Raw genomic sequence first — 20,355 nt, forward strand, 5'->3', positions numbered from 1 at the left:
AGCTGGGGATCGTCAAGCACAAAGTGAGCAGTGGAGTCTCTTGATTGCCTGTGGTTTCAGAAACCGCAAGACTCGATTCAGACATGCCGATGACTGTTTTTCTGTTTGTGAGATTGCTGTAAGGTAGTGAGAGGAAGAGGGAATGAAGACGCCTTACAAGTTATGTCTCGTAAGCTCGGCTTTCATTTTTTAAAGAGACCCGAGATTCTAGCTCTCCAAACCTGTGGTCGGGGTGAAGAGCGGGCCTAGTACGGTGACCATACAAGCCCCAACGGAGAATAAGCGGCGTTAAGGGTAGTCTGGACAACATCCTTGTTTACATCTCAGTAACACCGAGGTTGTGCCCATGGCAGTCAATTCGAACTAGCATGCACCTGGAGTTAACGTTATGACCGACAAGTGGCTAGAATAGGTACGGCGTATGGAGCAACTAACAACCGAGTCGGCAACGCGACTCGGCTTTAGACCGGATATTCGATAGCCATAGTAGCATTCTTTGAAGGCCCATTTGGCTCACCTCACATCGTTGCGCATGCACGTGCTATGATATTGCCGTATTGGATCGGATCTGGCAAGGCATGTCTTCAGCTTGTCGTGTGTGAGGGTACACACACGGTCAGACTGACATCTTGTATCGGCCTTGTAGTTTCCGCTAAAGCCGGTACTCGAGACACGCAACTTTCGCTACATCCCTGATGCTGAGATTGTGACCTATGTTTCAACAGACAATCGAACGGAATCAATACGGGATATTTTACATTCAATCAAGTCTTGAGAGCATTACGTGTGACAAAAGGCGGTCTGTTCCGACTCAGCTTTGTGCCTAGAAAGAGCCAACCTGCCGTTGATATCGTGCACTGCCCACGTAGATTACGTTTCTACGAATTTGCGGCGAGATGGCAATTCGTAAATCTCCGAAAGATCTAGGCGAGGTCTTGGAAAGAGGGGTCACATAACTATACATAACGATGTTATCATGCAGAGAGCGGCCACTGCTATCCAGCATCGTGAATCCCTCTCACACTCCATCTACTCGTCTCCAATATGTATGCCTTTCGCTCATTTGTTACGTTTTCTCTTCTAGTCAATGGTGTCTTGAGCCATGATAAAGTCAACCGCCAAGACGAGTCATCTTTACAAGACCCTGCAGCTTTAGTAAGTCAGGCTTTGACAGCGCTTGGGGGTGCTCAGAGCATTGCTGAAGTGCTGAGCGTTTCCTACATTGGTCGGACGTAAGTTACACTCCAAACATTCAGAGAGCACCATACTAACATCTCCAGCATCTTACGGGGTAGAACATTGATGCTAGCGGCCTCTCTGCACGGCCTCGACACTGCAGGAATAACGGCTGGCAGTCAAAATATTACCTTTTCCTACGAGAATTTTCATATGTCTCAAAGGATCGATAAGTTTGCCATGCTCGGACGTAAGTTAGTAGGGCTAAAATTGACGGCTTGAAGCTAAGTCTTATAGCCACTTTTACATTTGGACGAGCAGACCTTCAGCCCATGAACTATTCTATGGTTGTACAAGGAGGAGAGGAAGGCTTCGCCGCTGTCGTTCGGGGAAGCTACAATATCTACGATCCATCTGGAGGACCTACTGGCTACACTGATGGTATCTCTCCTGTCTCCCTCCAATGTGCTAAATATGTGAAACAGATAAGGTAGAACGGAGAAAGTAGTATTTTGATGTGTAACTACAGAGTGCGACAGGTGCCTTTGATATAGGCAGCAGGCGCGCGCGCTAGCGAAGCGAGCACTAGCGCAGATGTGCGAGCAAGTGAAAGAAACTGATCACATGACAGGAATCCAACCAACAGCCCCCCTGAATCCTGGCATGGAGCGATGAGAGAACGCCCAAAAGAAACCAAAACCGAAAAACCCCCAACCTCATTGGACTCCCCGTACACCAATGTCCTGGCAGATCTTGTTGAACTTAACAGGGTCAAGTGCCTTTGTAAGCATATCCGCTGGATTCTCCTTTCCGCTAATCCACTGTACCGTAATCGACCCATCGCGGACGTGCTCTCGAAGGAAGTGATGGCGAATGTCGATGTGCTTGCTACGTTGATGAAACTCAGGATTCTTTGTGAGTTTAACAGCTGACTCGTTGTCAACATAGAACGGGACAGTGCTGAAGTTGATGCCAACGTCAAGATCGTTGATGAAGCTTTTAATCCAGAGACCTTCTTTCACAGCCTCACTCAGAGCCATGTATTCAGCTTCGCAAGTTGACAGCGCTGTGACCTTTTGCAGCGTAGAAGACCACGAGATAGGACCTCCAGCCAGCATGAACAGGTATCCAGTTGTTGAACGGCGGCTGTCAGGGCAACCAGCCCAATCAGCATCTGTGTAGCCAATTAATTGCGGCGTCTGTGCAGTATATGTAATGCCAGTGTTGTGCGTGCCTTTGGCATAGCTGAAAGCCTTGGTGATGGCGTCAAGGTGTACCTGGGTTGGATTTGCACTGAAACGACCATAGAGTGATGCTGCGTACGCAAGGTCAATTCGAGTCATCACTGGTAGATAGTTTAGTGATCCAAACTTAGAAAGGTAGTTCTTGCGGAGCTGATCAGTAGAGCTGTCCTTGTCTCCCTTAGCGAGCTTGTGACGATGATCGCACGGTGTTGATGACACAGGCAGGTTGTTGTAGTCGTATTCTTCAAGCTTGCGACGGACATACTCTGCCTGGTGGATTTTTACTTTCCCAGGGCTGTGCTCAATGTGCATGCCCAAGTACAAGGCCTCAGGGTCCTCAGAGGTGATGGTGAAAGCTTTTGACAGGTCGTGCTTGAACTGCTCGAGGTGAGCTGCATCAGGACCGTAAATGCGTATGTCATCCACGTGTACTGAGATGATCAGTTGATCGCGAGTGTGAATGTAAACGCAAGGATCGTATAGAGATACACGAAAACCCATCCGGAGTAGCTCTGCCGTAAGCGTGTCGTACCATGCGCGAGGGGATTGGACCAGTCCATACAGAGACTTGAGTAAGAGCCAGACTTGCCCCTCAGGTAAAACAACTGGATAGGGTGGTCGAATGTAGACCTTCTCCTTCAGCAGCGAGTTCAGGAAGGCGACGTAGACGTCGACTTGGGCACTAGTCCATCCAAGTAGGACACAGATGGCGAGAAGGATGCGGATTGAGGCAGTGCGGGCTGTAGGTGAGTACTTTTCCTTGTAGTCAAGACCTGGCCGCTGTTGAAAACCTCGGGCAACCAGACGCGCCTTCAGCTTGGCCAGCTGTCCTTGTGGGGTAAGTTTAGGCTTGTAGACGAACTTGGAGTCGATAATTCGCTGTCCTTTTGGCAGGTCTACAACCTTGTAAACTTCCTTCTCTGCTAAGCCATCCAGCTCCTTGTAAGTGGCAGTATGCCAGCCTTTTGCCTCAGGTAGCGTCATAGCTTCCTTGTACGTCCGAGGCACACGGAGAGGCGTAGTTGACGCTGCTGATAGCGCCATAAGCGTTGTGTGAAGGTCCTCGTCTAACGGCAGTTCGCTGTCCTCATATGACGCAGTGATAAGATCACTATCCAGGTAATCCTCACCCAGCATATGGTCGCTGGAGATAGTAGGAAGCGGAAAAGCTGACAGTGCCACATTCTCCACATTGAGAAGATCGTCGTCCAACAGTCCTTCATCAGACACTCCATCTGGATCCTGTTCTGATGTGGGTTCTGCATTAAGAGGTCGATCTATTGTAGAATACAAGCGAAGTCCTTGATACGACGGGTTGTACGCAATTTCAAAGGTAAATTGCTCGTCGTCTTCTGTAATGGTGTATGCTGCCTTCTCTTTACAGACAAGTACATTGCTGGATACCTTCTTGGTACACATGCGTCCTGTTCTGGCGCGTAATGTCGATGGAGACATACACTGGTAGCAAGGATGGTGTGTTGTGCAGTCTCGGCGTTCATAAGAGCACATAGTGCATAAGTTTTCCTCAAGGTGGTCAAGGTCACCATCTGGATAGTACGCTGTGTGCGTGGTGTCATTGTCGCTGTATCTAGCGCAGACCCGCTTTTCCTTCACACATCGTTGGCAGGGAAAGTCCCGATTGCAGCTGACATGGTCGAGCCTACAGCTGTTGCATTTGTCTTTGCCCTTGTTATCCTGGTGGACACATGCACGGCCGTGATCTTCACACACGTTGCAGGGATATCCACCATCGCAACCTATCGCGTTCAGGGTTCCAGAGGGGTAACGAACGTACTGGCTGTTGTACTTTTGACATGTAGCGCAGCGATCCTTATAAGGTAACGCGGCTTTCTGCTTGTACGCTGTAGGTTTACAATTCAGCTGATTGTTTGCGTTAATACAGTTGTTACATGCGTTGTCATTAGAGAGAACCGTGCACGTAAGGGCGTTCTTGGTTTTCCTGCACTGCTTGCAGCAGTTGGCAGCATTCTGGGCCTCTTGGACTGTGGCGAGGACGCACTTGAATTTCTTCTTGTGACATGGAGCGCACTTTGACTGGCCTTCTTGGAACGCACACTGAGTTTGCCTGAGCAGACACCGGACGCATTTCTCACTCATGGCAAGCATGGGCTCTGAATCATTGTCATTTGGCGTGACTGCGACGTCGGTACGGTTGGAAGCGTGGTCGTCTGCAGCATGTTCATGTAGAGCAGATGTAACTGAAGAGTAAACGTCTGGGATTGGCTCTACTGTGGGAGGCTCCTCTTGGTTGTTGTCTGATCCGGAGTGAGTCTGGTAGGGATCAAGGCTATCCGGGTCATCGGTGGGATCGTTGTCTGATGGAGAGACATCTGGGGCTAGTTCCACTGTGGATGACTCGCCCAAATCGCTGTCAGAATCGGTCTGATATGAGCTATGGCCATCTGACTCATTGGTGAGATCGATATCCACACGGTTCGTTGTGGATGTAGGCGTTGTGACATCAGTCGTGTCAGGGGAGGGACGTCGCTGTCGAGAAGACCAGGCATTGCCATCGAAGTACTGGACAGCGGCTGGTCGGGAACGGAAGAAGCGTGAAGTTGTCTCCGGCACTCGGTTAGTCAGGGCCCAGCGTTCTCGATGGTGACGAGCAATAGCCGATGAGCGTCCGATATTGTGCCCGCGAACTGTCTCCCGTCGCTGTTGCACATGTGCGGCATCTTTGTTGTCACTGTCGTCGCTGAGATCTGCGCTTGTAGCAACGAGTGCAAGACTGTTGAGAGATGCAAGAGCCGTACCATCACTGGACTCGTCGTCGCTATCATCGCTGTGGCTGGGTACATCCATGGGCACCTGCTGTGGGGGTGCTCGGTCATTAATGTGGTGACCATGCGGCTGAGTATCGTTCATGCCCATTGAGTTGTCGATGCGACTAGTCGTGACGCGTTTAACCTTCTTCTCATCAGAGTGCCAGACGAGGCAGATTTGTTCGGTTTCAGCGCATAGGAAGTGACCAATCCATGCGCGAGGAGAGTGAAGCTTTGTAGCGCGTTCTGCGAGTCGAAGTTCGGGGGGGACAGTAACGTAAACCCGTGCCCCCCATGCGTTGTCCTTACTAAGATCTGGCTTTCTGTTGTACAGTGCTTCAAACGGGGTCTTGAGGTACTGAAGGGCCCGAGACGGTGCACGATTCTTCTTGTAAACAGATTCCATTACCGCATATGTCCAAAGACCTTCAGGCAATGTAGCATTGCGAAGCTGTTCTTCAGTGCGGTTAACAATGGTCATTGTCATCTTGGAGGAGGGTGCGTGATCCTCAATCATCGCGGCTGCGCGCTCACGCACGGTGCGGTGGGATCGCTCAACTGCTCCAACCTGATGGTGTGCGTAGGGAACACAGGGCTCCATGGTGGTGCCATTAGCAGCGCAAAACTTCTCAATCGCTCCTTGGATGAACTCGTTGTCGCATCGCAGGCGTACGATAGGAAGCCCGAATTCGGTAGACAGGCGTTTCAACATGTCAGTCAACAGTTTGGCAATCTTGTCTTTGGTGCTGAAAAGTACAACCCATGTGTATCGAGTGGCGTCGTCGATGAGAAATAGGGCGTAGCGTTCTCCATGGAGACCATTGACAGGGTAAGGACCCCATGTGTCAACTGTGACCAGTTCTCCAAACACTTCGTAATGGCGGTGAGCGGGTTCGCGAGGAATCTTGTAAAGAGCTCGTGTGGTGTAGCAAATTGGGCATATATCCTTGATCTTAGCCATGATCTGCTTGTCCGTGACCTTGATGCCCTCGCTGATCTTGAGCAGGCGGCGCATGTTATCCAGACCCAGGTGTCCGAGTCGGCGGTGTTCAGACCAGACAGGGTCTGCAAAGTCAACTGCGGCGGCAACCATAGGTAGGGCTGGTGATCGTCGCACGTGAAGGACGTAGACATCGGCTCGTTTGTTGAGAGGAGCGTGTGCAATTTCATCGCCAGTGTCCTTGCGCATTATGGAAGCCCCATCCTCGTCAAGGAGAAGCTTGAAACGTGGGCCTGATCGAGCAAGACGAGACACAGAAAGCAGGTTCGCTCGTGCCTGTGGCGCATACCGCACATCTGTAAGCTGTAGGATAGTGACCTTGCCAGCAGCGTTGGTAACTACAAACTCAACGGTACCTTTGCCGGCGATATGTAGCTGAGATCCAGCCTTGACGCCACCGATAGTCTCTGTGCAGGCTTCAAGACTAGTAAAGATAGACGCATCATGGGTGATATGTCGAGATGCACCACTGTCACATATCCAGTAGTCAGGTGCAGTAGTACTGTCATTTGCTGCCATAGCGTGACGATGTGTATTAGTGCTATGAACGCTTTGAAAATCTCCTGTATGACGAAAGTCCGTCTCCGCATGCCCCCCATTCCCCATGTCTGTGCCTTGGTCGCAGCTCTGGAACGGCTGGTCAGCGTGAGACACGGGTGAGGGAGTGGCATGCGTACAGTTGAAGCTCATAGCACGAGCAAAAGCGTTATCCAGGTCGTTGACGGATGAAGCAACTTGACAGAAGTCGTCATCAAAGTCATTCGCGGATGCAATGATGCGGTCCAGGCCGACGTCATCATCATGTTCGGTGACAGCGAGATGAGCGGCTGGTGCAGCTTTAGGGTTGTAGGCCTGGTTCTGCTTCTTGCGGCACGTATCGATGATATGGCCTAACTTCTTGCAGAACGTGCACCGAGGGGTGTCAGGTTTGTCAGCATAGCGACAGGTAGCGATCGCATGACCTGCATGACCGCAGTGCTCACAGATGACACCGCTGGCTGCGTTGTTGTTGTTGTTGGTGGTGGCCTTGTTGTTGTTCTTACCACGGTTCTTGTTGGACTTGTTGGAAGAGTCGGTGTGCACCTTGTTGTTGCGTTCTTTGGCGGCATCCCAGATGTCCTTGTTATCGTCGGCGTAGTTGAGGATGAGGACGCGGAATTGTTTGTAAAGGTCATGAGTAATCTCAACATCATAGTGAGTGGCCTTCCAGTGCTTGATGATAAAGCCATAGTGGGGTGGAAGTCCAGAATTGATCTTGTTAACTAGCTCGGTACGAGTGAAAGTGCCCTTGGCCAACTTAATATCTTCGTAGAGCTCTTCGCATTGGACCACAAAGCGTCGTGCATCTGACGGGTCAGAGAGCTGGAGAGTCATCAGCTTTGCCCGAGCACGGTCAACAGTGACTGCATCAGAAGGCTTGTTGTGTTTGATAATGGCAGCCATAGCTTGTGCAGGATGAGCTTGTTCCGCAACACTGAGCTCTGACCACACAAAGGTCTCAACTGCAGCGCGGAGGAGCGAAAGTGCATAGCGCACAAGCTGGTTGTTGTCGCGCCACACATGAGACTGGGTCTGGTAGAAAGCGAGCTCACTGGCGTGATCGGCCTGGCTCTTGGTGGTGACTTCATTGCGTGCGGAGCGTCGCTCGGTGGTGAGACCAGTGACTTGTTGGACGAACTCCGGGAGTTCAGGTTTCTCAAGGACTGGTGTGTTGCCAAGATAGAGGTCAAGGCAGTCTGTAGATGATGCGACTGTGTTGAAGACCTTTGTCCATGAGTCGTAGTTGCGTGATCCTCCAAGTTTCTCAAAATCCTTGCCAAGAGCAGTGTTAACATTGACAAGGTGAGACATAGTGGGGGAGAGTGCGCGTCAGGCGGCGCTGCCGTAAGGGCGTGCTGTGCGCCAGAAAAGACTTCAGTAAGTCAGAAGTGGTGACCAAAGTTGGTCGCGCGATTGTTGCGCTGGTGTGGTTTGCGTGAGCTAAGCAACGCGTGAAAGCGCAAATGGGCTCATAACCTGTGAAACAGATAAGGTAGAACGGAGAAAGTAGTATTTTGATGTGTAACTACAGAGTGCGACAGGTGCCTTTGATATAGGCAGCAGGCGCGCGCGCTAGCGAAGCGAGCACTAGCGCAGATGTGCGAGCAAGTGAAAGAAACTGATCACATGACAGGAATCCAACCAACAAAATACCCGGCTGATGTACTATATAACAGGACTTTTGGCTGAATATCTGATCTCCGATGCACGCAAATGGGATCCGCTCTTGGTTTCGACGGTAGGAATACTAATCTTCTAGACTTGAAGAGCATCGTTTGTTAATCGGTGAACTTAGATCTTATCGAACGGCAACTTTACTTCCCGTCGAGAAGAAGTTGTATCTGGGATGACATTCCAAGGTGGTCAGTTGGCTCCAGCTTCAAACCCCACGAAAGTGCCGAATGCTAACGGGACAATAAGTCCACGATGAACAAGTCGAATTGACTGTTCTGTTTGATCCGCAGACTGACCTCCCATATATCATTCGCTCTTATGAAGACCACCGCCTCTTTGGTCCTTCCACACATGATCTGAAGGTCTCGGATTATATCACGGTAAATGGAGTCCAACTACCTACACGTTTCAAGACGATATACAACAACAAGCACTTGCTTGGGGACTATCGCGCTGACGAGGTCCTGGTGAACACCAAACTCTTGGGTAATTTGTTCAGCGCGCCTGGTAACGGCACTATACCTAGAGCAAGCATTCCGATTCGTGATCCAGAATACTCGTTTGCAGAGATTGGAGAGCTTGCAGCGATCCACCTTTGGGGTGGTGCCTATCCTGGATCACTGGATGTCCTTGAAGCCACTCAACCTCTTGCAGATGTGCCAGGTCTCTGGGAACTCAACATCGCAGGTGGTATGGGTATGCGTCAAGCAGTTGTTGAGCTTGCAGATGGGTCCGTAGTTGTCCTCGATGCACCGCCGCATCAGAGCAAAGTCATCATTGAGTGGGCTAACCAGACGCTTGGGAAGCCAGTAACTCATGTTTGGGTACGTTCTTCTTTGTGCAACCCCTCGAATCTCAAGTAGCGCGATAAAGCCGCTTCGATACGATGCTGACAGAAAATAGCCGACACATCATCACCACGATCACGCTTTCGGTGTCTCGGACTTTGTCGCAAATGGGGCCAAGTTGATCGTCCCCGAACAGGCTCTACACTACTACTCTGGGCTGAACCTCACAAGGAATCAGGTCCTCACTTACAAGTATATGCACTCACTTCCCAATCATCTCGCTAATGTTGACTTATTTTTAGGTTCGGCGAGCCTCTTGTGCTCAGTGATAGCCAGACACAGTTGGCTCTTGTAGATATGCAAGCTACGATACACGCTCACGATCACGGTTATGCCTATATTAGTTCTGCATGCCCGACCTTAAATAGTTCTACCGCGGTCTTTGATGCTGACCATGGAAACTTGAATTTCATCGAGGAGTTCGACCATAATGCAATCGAAGAGCTTCTTGCGGCTCTAGCCACTGATGGTGTTGCAGCGAATGCGAAGTAAGTCCACCTTGCTCATGGGATACAATGACTCTCTATGTATCCAGCCAGTGTCTAACCGCGTAAATAGATTCTTAGCCTCGCATGGCCCAGCTGGAACTCTCCAAGATCTTGTGAATATTACTGCTTATAGTTATCCAGACCATTCGCCGTTAGACTTCAGTGGCAGCCAATCAAGATGTTCTTAAGCAGAGCGTCTATCTTTAATGTATATTAGATGGAAAATTATTGATAGAAACATCGTCTCTCTAGTTTATATAAGGTCTCAATGTTTGTATATTAGTAGCACTAGCAAACTAAATCGATTGATATTTGAGATCTTGTAGACAATGCCTAAGGAAAAGAGTAGATGGATAAGAGAACGACTTAATAAATTGAAAATGCTAATGAATGTTAAGAGTAATTGACCATCTGTAAGTCTAAGCCTTCAGAACATAATTCTTTGTCAGGAGCTTCCTAAGTATACAGATACTCTATCATATTTAGACCTAACCAGTCTTTAATAGCTCGCAGTTCGAATAAGGACGGTACACTCTCATCTTCCCCAAAACGTAGTAAATCCTCATATAGACGATACGCCTCAGCAAACCGGCTTGAACTAGCTACTTGGTAGGCATTACGAGGATTAGTCGATCTTGTAGAGCTTCTCTGTGTGTTTCGATGACCTTCAAATGATGCGAAGAGTCTGGACGACGTCGTCAAAAGTTTCAGGACCTCATCATCCGCTACAGAAATGGCGTGGAGAAAAACAACAAGGAAAGGCGTGAAGGAGGAGGAATTCAGAATCCTAGGCAGGTTTATTAGTCGCAATGCTACGAACAAGTATCGCTATTAATGCTCCCCAATCTGCAATATCCCCCCCCCCCCCCTGACAGGAAGCGGGACCTTTACCATGCAGACAGATAAGTCATGTGGCTATTTAGCCCAAAATGCGCAGAGGAAAAATACTGTGACGATATCTCCAATCCAGCCGCAGAGATTGTAGGCATGCATAGAACTGCTTGTATAATTTTATTACAGCATTCCTTAAATTTCTTCCTCTGATAGTTGTACAGCGGCTCTTTATCCAACGTTTCTAGTACGTGTCTAACAACTAGCTGGCATTGCCATCGAGCTCATGTCGCCAATTTATAATTGCATCAACACTGGGGCCATTCTAATACGACGATTTGAGTATTGCACCGCTGTGGATAATTTTAGTGTTTTAGCGGCTATTAGAGCACTCCCCACAGATGTCATCTGCATGTAACAAGCTACCTGAGAATGACCGGAGGACCTTTAGTTTATAAGATCACACCCATGTTGGATAAGAGTTGCAACCGTAGGACATGCCAGTCGCAGTTGGGCCTATCCTCCACAATGCGACGACTCAGGCCTACCCAACGCCTTGATTAATATGTGTAAGTTCTATAGCTATCAGCCCACAGGAACCTAACGGGACCAAGACATAGGTAGACGTTACTTAACCTAGCCCCTATACTTAGCAATACGCCGGCGCTGGAATATCTCGTCCCTAGCTTGAAAGAACCCCCAATGCAACCCAGGGCTGGGTTGACTTGGGGCCCAAAGATAGAAGAACCCCGTTCTGAAGCTGGCTTGAGTATATCACGCACGAGTCTGATATACCCGCAAGACCTAGCACTAAGATACCGGCATAGTCTTAGGGGTCCGTGAACGTTCTAGTACGGTCAGTATCCTAGAGGTTCTCTCTGCAATGATCTCTGATGTTGTACATCCGCGCGCTAAGTCCGCGGGATGTTTTGAATGCCAGTATGGTATATTTCAGCGTCACAGCTGATCTGCAGATGTCATTTGATTTTCTCAATGGCGCGTATTTTGATTTTTGCCTCCACGCTTGTGCGAAAATTTCTTTGTGGCCAAAACTATGCTATAGAGTTCCGAGCAGGCTGCGATGTTTGATTGGGTGTACGATTATTTAGAACTGCCAGGAACGTGTCCAACTTGTTTGCGGGTTGCAGGTCCTTTTACGGAGGCGGACAGATCGAGAGAAGTATTTCTTGGAAGAAACGAGAAAGGCGCCTGTACCTGTTAGGATCTTATGACCGGTCGATCGACAGACGCGCAACCTGACACAACTTCTGTTTTTGAGGTAACTGCTTTTTCAACATTAGCCATGTACGAGCATGCTTGCACAGCATAGACACCTGCTTTTGGCAAGGATGTCAAATGAAGCAACCCGGCGTTTCCCCGCGCGAGATGCCCGCATGATCTGACTCGGGTTTTTCGAGTTCAAGGCGTCGCTGAGAACCAGCCCCAATGGTTAATCGAAGTGAGGGCACACTGATCGACTCATAGAGATAGCATTTTGACCTTGCACTGCAAATTTAATCAGCGAACAGGCAATTACGTTACTGGGATGACCGGGCTCGTCTCTTTGATCCGTTCTCTCGTGCACTGAGGAATATTACGCCCAACTAACATACAAGATCTTTTGCAGCGTTATTTATTTGTGCGCTGAGAATGCTGATGTGACGAATCATTAGACCGATTCTATCACGGCCTTTCCATTAGCTCGTATCCGCCGTTATCAGACACCATCACACCTCTCGGAGGCTCTCGGGGTGTCTACGCTCGCACTGCTTCAGGATCTGCGGCGTCATGTCGGAACACCGTTGAAAACGGTTGACCGATCAAGTCACACACGAGTCATCTGCGGCATCAGATTGACACTGTCAATGCAACAATGGTACGAGCCACGCTCATGATCGGCTACACTGAGACACAGAGGTGTCCGTTTCCAGGACATGCTGTCTGTTGGGTACTGGGGTTTTCGAGCTAGCGAAAATGGAGAATATGCCTCGTTATAAGCCGCACTACCTAAGGGGTATATTGAAGCGGTCTTAAAGTACTTGGGTTGCCAATTCAGGCTGAACTGCTGCAAATCAGAGCAATCCTTCAACGAAGAGTGAACCCCTAGCCGCGCATCTTGGTATCATACATGGTACATGTAGTGCCATGAGTTTATTACGGCAACTACAGCGTATGGAGCGCCTCATAGCTGCTCTTCTGTCTCTTCAGTGGGCTTCAAGTCGCCACGCGGCTTGAAACGATCTGATTTCTCGTCCAGCCAATGAGGTTGGGCGTCAAATCCAAACTTGAGGATTTCTGGACGTTGGTAGTGACCCGCTGCATCAACCCATACTTTCACAGCGCTAAGGTCTGCAAAGTCAATGTCGCCTGTAACAAGCTTCTCTTCTGCGCCAGTATGGGGGCCTGCAATGAACATGCAAAACGGATGGATGACCGAAGACCACCCACCTCCCGCCTTAATGTGATCCTGTTTTCCAAGGTTCTTCTCCATCCAGTCAAGAGCTTGTTGGTCGACGAAGTCAGACGCAGTAATAACAAACACTTGGGCAGTTAAAGCGTGCATCTTCATCAATGCTTCAATCTGCGTGTTTGCTACTGCTGCAAAGTCCCTCAAAGTAGACAGAGCAGGCCAAGCGCCAGCGTGGATATGCTCGTTTTGCATAATAAGTGCTTGACGAGCACCATTCATAGTGTGCTCCCAGCAAGCAAGACCACCTATGTTGTAGCCGAGGGAAAGGGGCCAAGTGCGCAAGGAGGACCCATTGCCTTGAGCCCACACCATGCGCTCGACAAATGTTGGCTGAAGTTTTCGATGAACACCAAGAATTGTGCCATCGCTATCAATGATCACTTGCGAGTTAAATAGTGTATGGGTGTTGGCCATCCGCTCAGAAATCCCGAGGTTGATGGCAATGCTGTGGCGGCGACAGGCGTCTTGGATGGCACTGACATCTTCCCCATTTGGCTCAACAACCACGCTCTGTTCGATGTATTTGGCGATAGCACCGACCTGATCCATCGGTGGGTAGGCCTCTGTCCAATACTGTTTCAGTCAGTTGTCAATGCTCGCATGCGTTGCTGCGCATAGCGCATGGAGCAGGTGGATACTTACCGGGTACCCAGGAATGAAAGTTTCGGGGAAGACCAGGAGCTTGACGTGATCTGCTGCAGCCTGCTCGATGAGCTTGACAGTCTTCTTGGTTGTGGCCGCCTTGTCCATGAAAACAGGTGCCGCATGTGCTGCAGCTACCTTAAACTTGGTTTCCTTTGGTGGCGTCATTGTGTCCGAGAATCAAAATTGTGCTGTGAAGAGGTGGAAGAAGGGACTATGGGAACCCGACCGGTTGGGTTCTTTATTTAAGATGTAGAAGAAGGTGGGGTAATTGACTTCGCTATCTTCGATTGATGTGCGACAATAGACACAATTTCGATCTAGTCTGGAGGCTTCCTACCGGTCGTTCCTCGGGTCAAATTAATGCAGCTCGGCAGTTTATCCTTGATGCACGAGCGTACTGATCGAAAAGGGGAACCCAGACCCCACCGCTTTTCAGCAAGAGAATACCGTTCTCATTGGTTGTATTCCTCAAGGGTCTGTCTAAAGCAGTCGTGCATGGTTGTGAAAATGCTCCGGCAAGCCATTCCCTGCCTGTCACATCAGACGCTGGCAGGTGTGGAGTATATGTCGGTGTTGTCATTCGCGCTTTCTTCGGACTCACCCGTTTGACGAACCCACTGACTAGTTTTCTTTTACTCCGACATGTCACCGCAACAGCTTTCAAAGAAGGTCATATACGACGTTGCGAAATCGGTTTTCACATAGCAACAACGCCTTGAAAATCGATACTATGGCGGAGTTCTTTCGAAATCCGCCACCAGGTCTTGATTTGACCGAGTCACGTACTGCCACTGGAAGTACTGTTGGAATCGCGCTATTCGTTTTAGCGTCCATCTTTGTTGGCTTAAGACTGCTTACGCGCTTACGTTTGAAACGTGAGCCGCTGGGACTGGATGACTACCTTATGTTCGTCGGTCTGGCGCTGAACGCCGCAAATTTAGCGTGCGTTGTTGCTGGCGGACGGTACGGTCTCGGAAAGCACATCTGGTCTCTGCAGCCATATCATATGCGAAAAATTACTATCGTATGTTCAACAGATAAGGAGGAGATCACTTCTAATGCTAGCCAGATCACGTTCATATACGTCTTCATCTACACTTGGAGTGTCTGCGTTATCAAGTTCTCTATTCTCGCTCTCTACAGACGAATCTTTGGCCTTACATGGCTTGGCTACTTTTGCCTTGTGCTTACAATCCTTTACTTAGTTATCAACCACGTTGTTCTCCCTCTCTACACGCGCCCCTTATCCTATTACTGGGAACAATGGTACGGTGCTTCAGGCGTGCTACTGGTCAATGAAGCAAAGGTAAACGAACAAGACTTATTTCCAGGATACCGGCTCACAAAGAAACAGTTCTATCTCGGCATGGGCATAATAAACCTGTTTGGAGATGTGTGCATACTCGCCGTCCCCATTTCGAGCGTACTGAAGCTTCAAATGGAGCGCACGCAGAAAATTGCCATCTGCTTCATGTTTTTACTTGGTAGCTTGTCAGTATCCCCCATCTGTTACCCGTAGCGCACTCAGAAAAACTGACAACAGCAGCGTGTGCTTTGCGTCTCTTTACCGCATCATCACTATCTTACGTCTTGTTAGCTCGCGAGACATCAGCTGGGCGAAAAGCGATGTGTTTCTATGGTCTAGCGTCGAGCCTTCCATTGGTATCATCAGTGGCTGCCTACCTACGCTCCGCCCGCTCATGATGTATATTATCGAAAACTGGTTCAGCTTTGTGCCGGTCGTCAGCAAAGGCTCAACAGACAGGAGCAAGAGCTCCCGCGACTTCACCCTCAACCCTCTCGAGACTATCTCCAAGAAGCGCACGCGCAAGATTAAGAAGCCCGATCTCGAGAGTACAAACATCACCAATTTCACGCAGATTGACGACGAGCTAGGGGTTGATGCGCACGGCGCGGTAACGCACGTGGACAAGGATGACAAGAAGATAAGGGTCAGCGTGAGGAAAGATCACGACAAGACGGGGAACTGGAGACCTGACGACGATGAGATGTGCTTGACTACGACGACTGTACACAGGAGTGCCAGCGGGGCAGGCATGGAGGACGGGTCGATAGAGAGTCTAGATCGGGACGGAATCAGGATGACGACGAAGTTTGAATGGGATGAGGCACCGCAACACAGGCATTGAACTTTACTGAAAGTTGTGTCTCTAGGATAGTGCGGCAATGCAGTTGCATTAATAACTCATGATAGGTAACTAGACTAAGGATACCTGGGCATGGGACCACGCCTGATACGTAATTGCGATCAAGTAATTCGCTTCCAGGAAGATATTTGACCAGCAACACACATCTTCCGCAAGATCAATGGTGATTGTTCGATTCCGGGTCTTGCTTTTCACCAAAATTGGTGGACGGGTGGACTATGAAACCATTCAGACTAACGGCTCAAGGTACCATCGTATGCAGAAGCTGTGAGCAGACTGATGTGGAAGTGCCACCACCTCCAGACTGCATGGTCCAGTCTGTAGGCACCCGGACAAAAATCTCTCTTTACTCATGGAACAACGCCCAATTTCACATCCTCTACGATGAGACATTAGATGTTTATGAATCAGCGCAATGCCGCTGACACTGCCCACATAACACTCATTTCCAACAAGTGATAAAATAGTCGTTTCGACCGGCCATGATTGTTTCAGCAAACAAAACATGTTTATCCGCAATAGAGCCGATTCTTGAATCTACCAGTATAGCCTCTATTGACTATTTCAGTATAAGCAGAGTTGTTGAATTATCGGTTCAGCTCGCTGTTCAAGTGTATTATGGATCTGGTGTGTATCATGGCATTGAGATGAATCGGCCTTTGCAGGATTAGGGTTAGTTGAAGAGAGACCTCTGATCGATAAGTTTAATCTCTTATTACACCAGAAAATACGCATGTTTGAGTAGTTGGGTACACGGGGTGCACGGACGTACTCCGCATGTACCTAGGTGGCCTAACTAGCGTACGGCTATTAACCAGGTATTATAGCATCGCGTCTTTCCCTTGCCCGCGCGCATTTCCTCTACATCCACACAGCATCTCTCTCAAACTGTCGAGCGCCCAACGCGAAGCTGTTGCTATGGTACCGCAACAATGTACCCGGAATGCGATGTTTGCGATCGCCAGTAGCAACAGCTGGCAAGCCGCGCGCACATCAACATGCCGACGCTGTTGGACATGTTTACGAGTGTGAAACCTGCACGGAGGCATGGTATCTGTGGCAAGATGCTTCTGCACACATGGATGAGGAGGATCATTGGGAGAAAGCACACAAATGCGAAGCGTGCCAACAAAGCTTCCATTCGCGGGCAGAAGCTAAGCAACACATGTATCAACAGGATCATTGGCGAACTTACCGTTGCGAGCCATATAACAAGGGATTCGAGAGCGAGAACAATTTGAATTAGCTACCTAATGTGTGGGTAGCGATTAAAGCTATCGTGACTAAAGGCGTCCAGCACTTGCATAGCAGCATCCATCGCGGCACCGACATTGCTTGTCCGTTCTGTAAGCGCGGCTTTGCAACAGCTACTAGCATAACGCATCATCTCGAGACCAGCTCCTGCAAGAATGCTCGCTCTTTTAACCGCAATACTATCTTAACAGAAGTCCGTCGGCGTGATACAAGCCAATTAATCACTAAGAAAGTCACAAACTACCATACTAAGTCCTCTATCACTGCGAATTCAGCGTCGTAGAATCTACATATTAGCATGCACAAATGCTATCTTTGCCACAAAGGCTTTTGTGAACTTAAAACTCTAAACAACTACGTGCATTTGCCGGCGCACAAAGAGCACGTGTATCACTGCCCAGGGCGAATCTATAGACGCGAATTTCGATCGCTTGCTTTCCTCTTCAATCATCCTAAGAGCGAGACATGCGGTGTGAGGTTTGATGCTGTACAGAGGAATTTTGGTGGGACGTTGAGTGGACAAAGGAGCATTGGATCTGTATAAAAGCATACGGAACATGAATCATCAACTCGCTTCAGACAACAATACAATATAAAGTAGGTGTAGTGACCGGGTACACTCGTATCAAATGAGGACTCGTGATGGAGGACATCTAGTAAAAGGATGCTGGAGTTCCGGTCTGATCCATTGTTATGGATGCAAATGTCTACATACATGTCCGTCCATGTTGGCTACAACACATCTCGCGCATGCATTGATGAAAGGTAAATTCGGTCGTTAATTCCACACCCTAACCCTGCCGCAATTTGATCACGAGAGAACCGCGGTCGTTCTTAGGACAACCACTAGTCACTAGGCTCAGTCAAGGTGAAGATGCTGACGAAAAACCTGCTACTGCTATTTGAAGCGTGGACCATGATAAGAATTGTTCAGGCGATCAAAACATCACAAAGCAATGCAGATGAGGAAGTTATTGGTTGCAACTGGGATTGACTATGTACAACTTGTATGTCCCATCCACGATCTTCCTTCCAACAGTAACTCGCTAACTGCAGTGAACAACAAACTAACCGCGGACAAGGGTAAGACCGTAAGCGGACAGAATCTCGTTCACGGGCTGGAAGTAGGTGGTTCCTCCGCTCTGGCAGTTGCCGGAGCCTCCGGAGGTGACACCCTGGGCCTGAGCACCAGAGTACCAGGAACCGCCAGAGTCACCGGGCTCAGCGCAGACATTGGTCTGGGTAAGACCAGTGACGCGACCCTCGGCGTAAGAGACAGTTGCGCCCAGAGCGCGAACAGTGCCACAGTAGACACCAGTAGTCGAGCCGGAACGGCAGATGGCGGCTCCAACGGCGGAGGCGGTGCTGCCAGAGACAGGCAGGGTACCGCCATTGTAGTTGTTGATGCGGCCTTGGTAGGTGTTTCCGGTGGTGGCGCGGATGAAGGAGTAGTCACCATTTCCGGGGAAGACCGAACCGGCGAAGGTACCGATAGAAGCACCGGCGCTGGTGGTGGCCCTGGCACCAGAAGTACCGCAGTGACCAGCGGAGACGAATCCGGTGGTGACTGAGAAACCAACAGAGCATCGGCCGGCGTTGTTAATGTAGTACGCATCACCGCCGCGAATGGTGGCGAAGGTGGTGGGCAGAGCCTCAACGACGCGGACCTCGAACTCAGACGCGGTCAGTCCGACCTTCTTTGCGAGCTCCTCAGCTTCGGTGGTGCTGCTGGAAAGGGCCTCGAGAACGAGCTTGTTGGCAGCAACATCGACGTAGTAAGCCGCGATTCCACTGGCAGCATCCTCAGATCGCTTGCCAAGGGCAGCGATGTCAAGGTTGTCAATTGCCTTCTTGGCCTCCTCGAGCTTGGAGATAGCGTTGGGAACGACTGCCACGGTGGCACCAGCAGCCTTGACCTCGGCGGTCAGAGCCTCATCAGTGACGGCGACGTTGAGCTCGCCGTCGACGAGCCAAGCACCACCGAAGGAGTTGCCGGTGGAAGTGCGAAGCTGTTCGATGACCTCGGTGGCCTTGAGCTCGCGGGCAACACGGACGTGGGCCTGCTCAGCGTCAAGTCCCAAGTCGCGCTTCATAGCGGCGAGAATCTCGGGGTGGAGGCTGTTGGCGGCCGTGGTAGGGGCACCGTAGACGATAGGCAGGAAGACTGCCAGGGCAGCGAGGAAACTGGTGAGCTCCATGGCGAAGGATTTGAAGACGACTGTGAAGAGGCGGAGAGTTGGTTGTAGGAAGGCGAGATCGTAGAAAGCTGAGTCTGCGATGCTGTTACAACGATGAAGATGTGCACATACTTATACTTCCTCCACGATCAGGAAACCTGAAATGCGCCAGCCAACACGAAAGATCTCCTTCCTCATCCGCCACGATGCTTTGTTGGATGTCTCAACAGCATCAAGAAGGTAATCCTGAAAAGGCACTTGACAAGACATTCGCCCCACGACGGTGCTTGTCCAAGACTTTCTTGTAAATTACATCAACTGCTGCTAGCTGTCTCCTTCCTGATACGCCGCAAGGTGTCGCTGGCAGATTCGCACAGTACTGGGAAGGTAAACCTCAATGGGCACTTGAGACGACGATCATCCCACGACGTTGCTTGTCCAAGGCTGAGGTCTAAATTGCATCACTCGCTGCTGGAAGTCTCCTTCCTCATCCACCGCACGGTGTTGCCGCAGATTCGAAGCATGTCGGAAAGTAATCCCCAAACGGCATTTGACAAGACATTTGTACACTTAGCATCAATAGTGTGATGCTTAGCAGACGACTTCACTGGCCACATGTACCCTACGCCCACGACCTCTTTAGTTCAACAGGCAGGAGGTAGAGATACGAAAGCGACTGACGTAGATTGATAAGAAAGCTGCTCGGACCACTTGCCAGGCACACAGGTTAGTTCACCACCCCGCACGGGTAATTTATGGATCTCTACGCGCCAGTTAGATTACCTTCCTATTCAATCACCAAATCCGCTGCCAAGAGCTCCCTCGCTTACAGCACCCAATGGGCATTGTGTATTTCGTAGATAGAACCTCTGCACCAGCCGTCGCAATTGGCTGTCCTTTCCGTAGCGCCGGGAGTTGTTGATGATCGCAAAGACGCAATCGGGCACGATCCACACATGTTAAGAATCGACGTGAAAGTCGCTCCCGCAACGGTAGCTGTGCATCCTGCCGGCACTGGCCGCAGCCGACAATTCCTGGGGGATGAGCCTAGCAT

At 49.9% G+C, this 20,355-nt stretch overlaps 5 protein-coding genes across 5 annotated transcripts; 3 read left to right on the forward strand and 2 right to left on the reverse strand.

Annotated features, from left to right (window-relative positions):
* Positions 1-8,406: 8,406 nt before the first annotated feature.
* C7974DRAFT_303852 (uncharacterized protein) lies at positions 8,407-9,944 on the forward strand (the record flags this gene model as incomplete). The annotated part of the gene is made up of 6 exons (XM_046137958.1): positions 8,407-8,484; positions 8,542-8,608; positions 8,667-9,244; positions 9,324-9,460; positions 9,511-9,756; positions 9,827-9,944. 6 exons carry the CDS (start codon positions 8,407-8,409, stop codon positions 9,942-9,944), a joined length of 1,224 nt encoding a protein of 407 aa, XP_046001815.1.
* Positions 9,945-12,769: 2,825 nt separating this feature from the next.
* C7974DRAFT_409345 (nitrilase) lies at positions 12,770-13,867 on the reverse strand (the record flags this gene model as incomplete). Its single annotated transcript, XM_046143394.1, has 2 exons — positions 12,770-13,630; positions 13,700-13,867. The coding sequence occupies 2 exons, from the start codon at positions 13,865-13,867 to the stop codon at positions 12,770-12,772; spliced, it is 1,029 nt and encodes a 342-aa protein (XP_046001816.1).
* A 395-nt stretch (positions 13,868-14,262) lies between these two features.
* Positions 14,263-16,011, forward strand: C7974DRAFT_386223 (uncharacterized protein). Its single transcript, XM_046141044.1, has 4 exons — positions 14,263-14,726; positions 14,772-15,008; positions 15,057-15,193; positions 15,249-16,011. The coding sequence occupies exons 1-4, from the start codon at positions 14,433-14,435 to the stop codon at positions 15,850-15,852; spliced, it is 1,272 nt and encodes a 423-aa protein (XP_046001817.1). The 5' UTR covers positions 14,263-14,432; the 3' UTR covers positions 15,853-16,011.
* A 791-nt stretch (positions 16,012-16,802) lies between these two features.
* Positions 16,803-17,668, forward strand: C7974DRAFT_431182 (uncharacterized protein; the record flags this gene model as incomplete). Its single annotated transcript, XM_046144758.1, has 4 exons — positions 16,803-16,820; positions 16,853-17,037; positions 17,182-17,356; positions 17,408-17,668. 4 exons carry the CDS (start codon positions 16,803-16,805, stop codon positions 17,666-17,668), a joined length of 639 nt encoding a protein of 212 aa, XP_046001818.1.
* Positions 17,669-18,095: 427 nt separating this feature from the next.
* Positions 18,096-19,402, reverse strand: C7974DRAFT_386225 (trypsin-like cysteine/serine peptidase domain-containing protein). The gene has a single exon (XM_046141045.1). It carries the CDS (start codon positions 19,320-19,322, stop codon positions 18,192-18,194), a length of 1,131 nt encoding a protein of 376 aa, XP_046001819.1. The 5' UTR covers positions 19,323-19,402; the 3' UTR covers positions 18,096-18,191.
* Between the last annotated feature and the right edge of the window lie 953 nt (positions 19,403-20,355).

The sequence above is a fragment of the Boeremia exigua genome (genome assembly GCF_020726555.1).
Source record: "Boeremia exigua strain MPI-SDFR-AT-0100 chromosome Unknown C7974scaffold_2, whole genome shotgun sequence".
In the NCBI taxonomy this organism is placed as follows: Eukaryota; Fungi; Ascomycota; class Dothideomycetes; order Pleosporales; family Didymellaceae; genus Boeremia; species Boeremia exigua.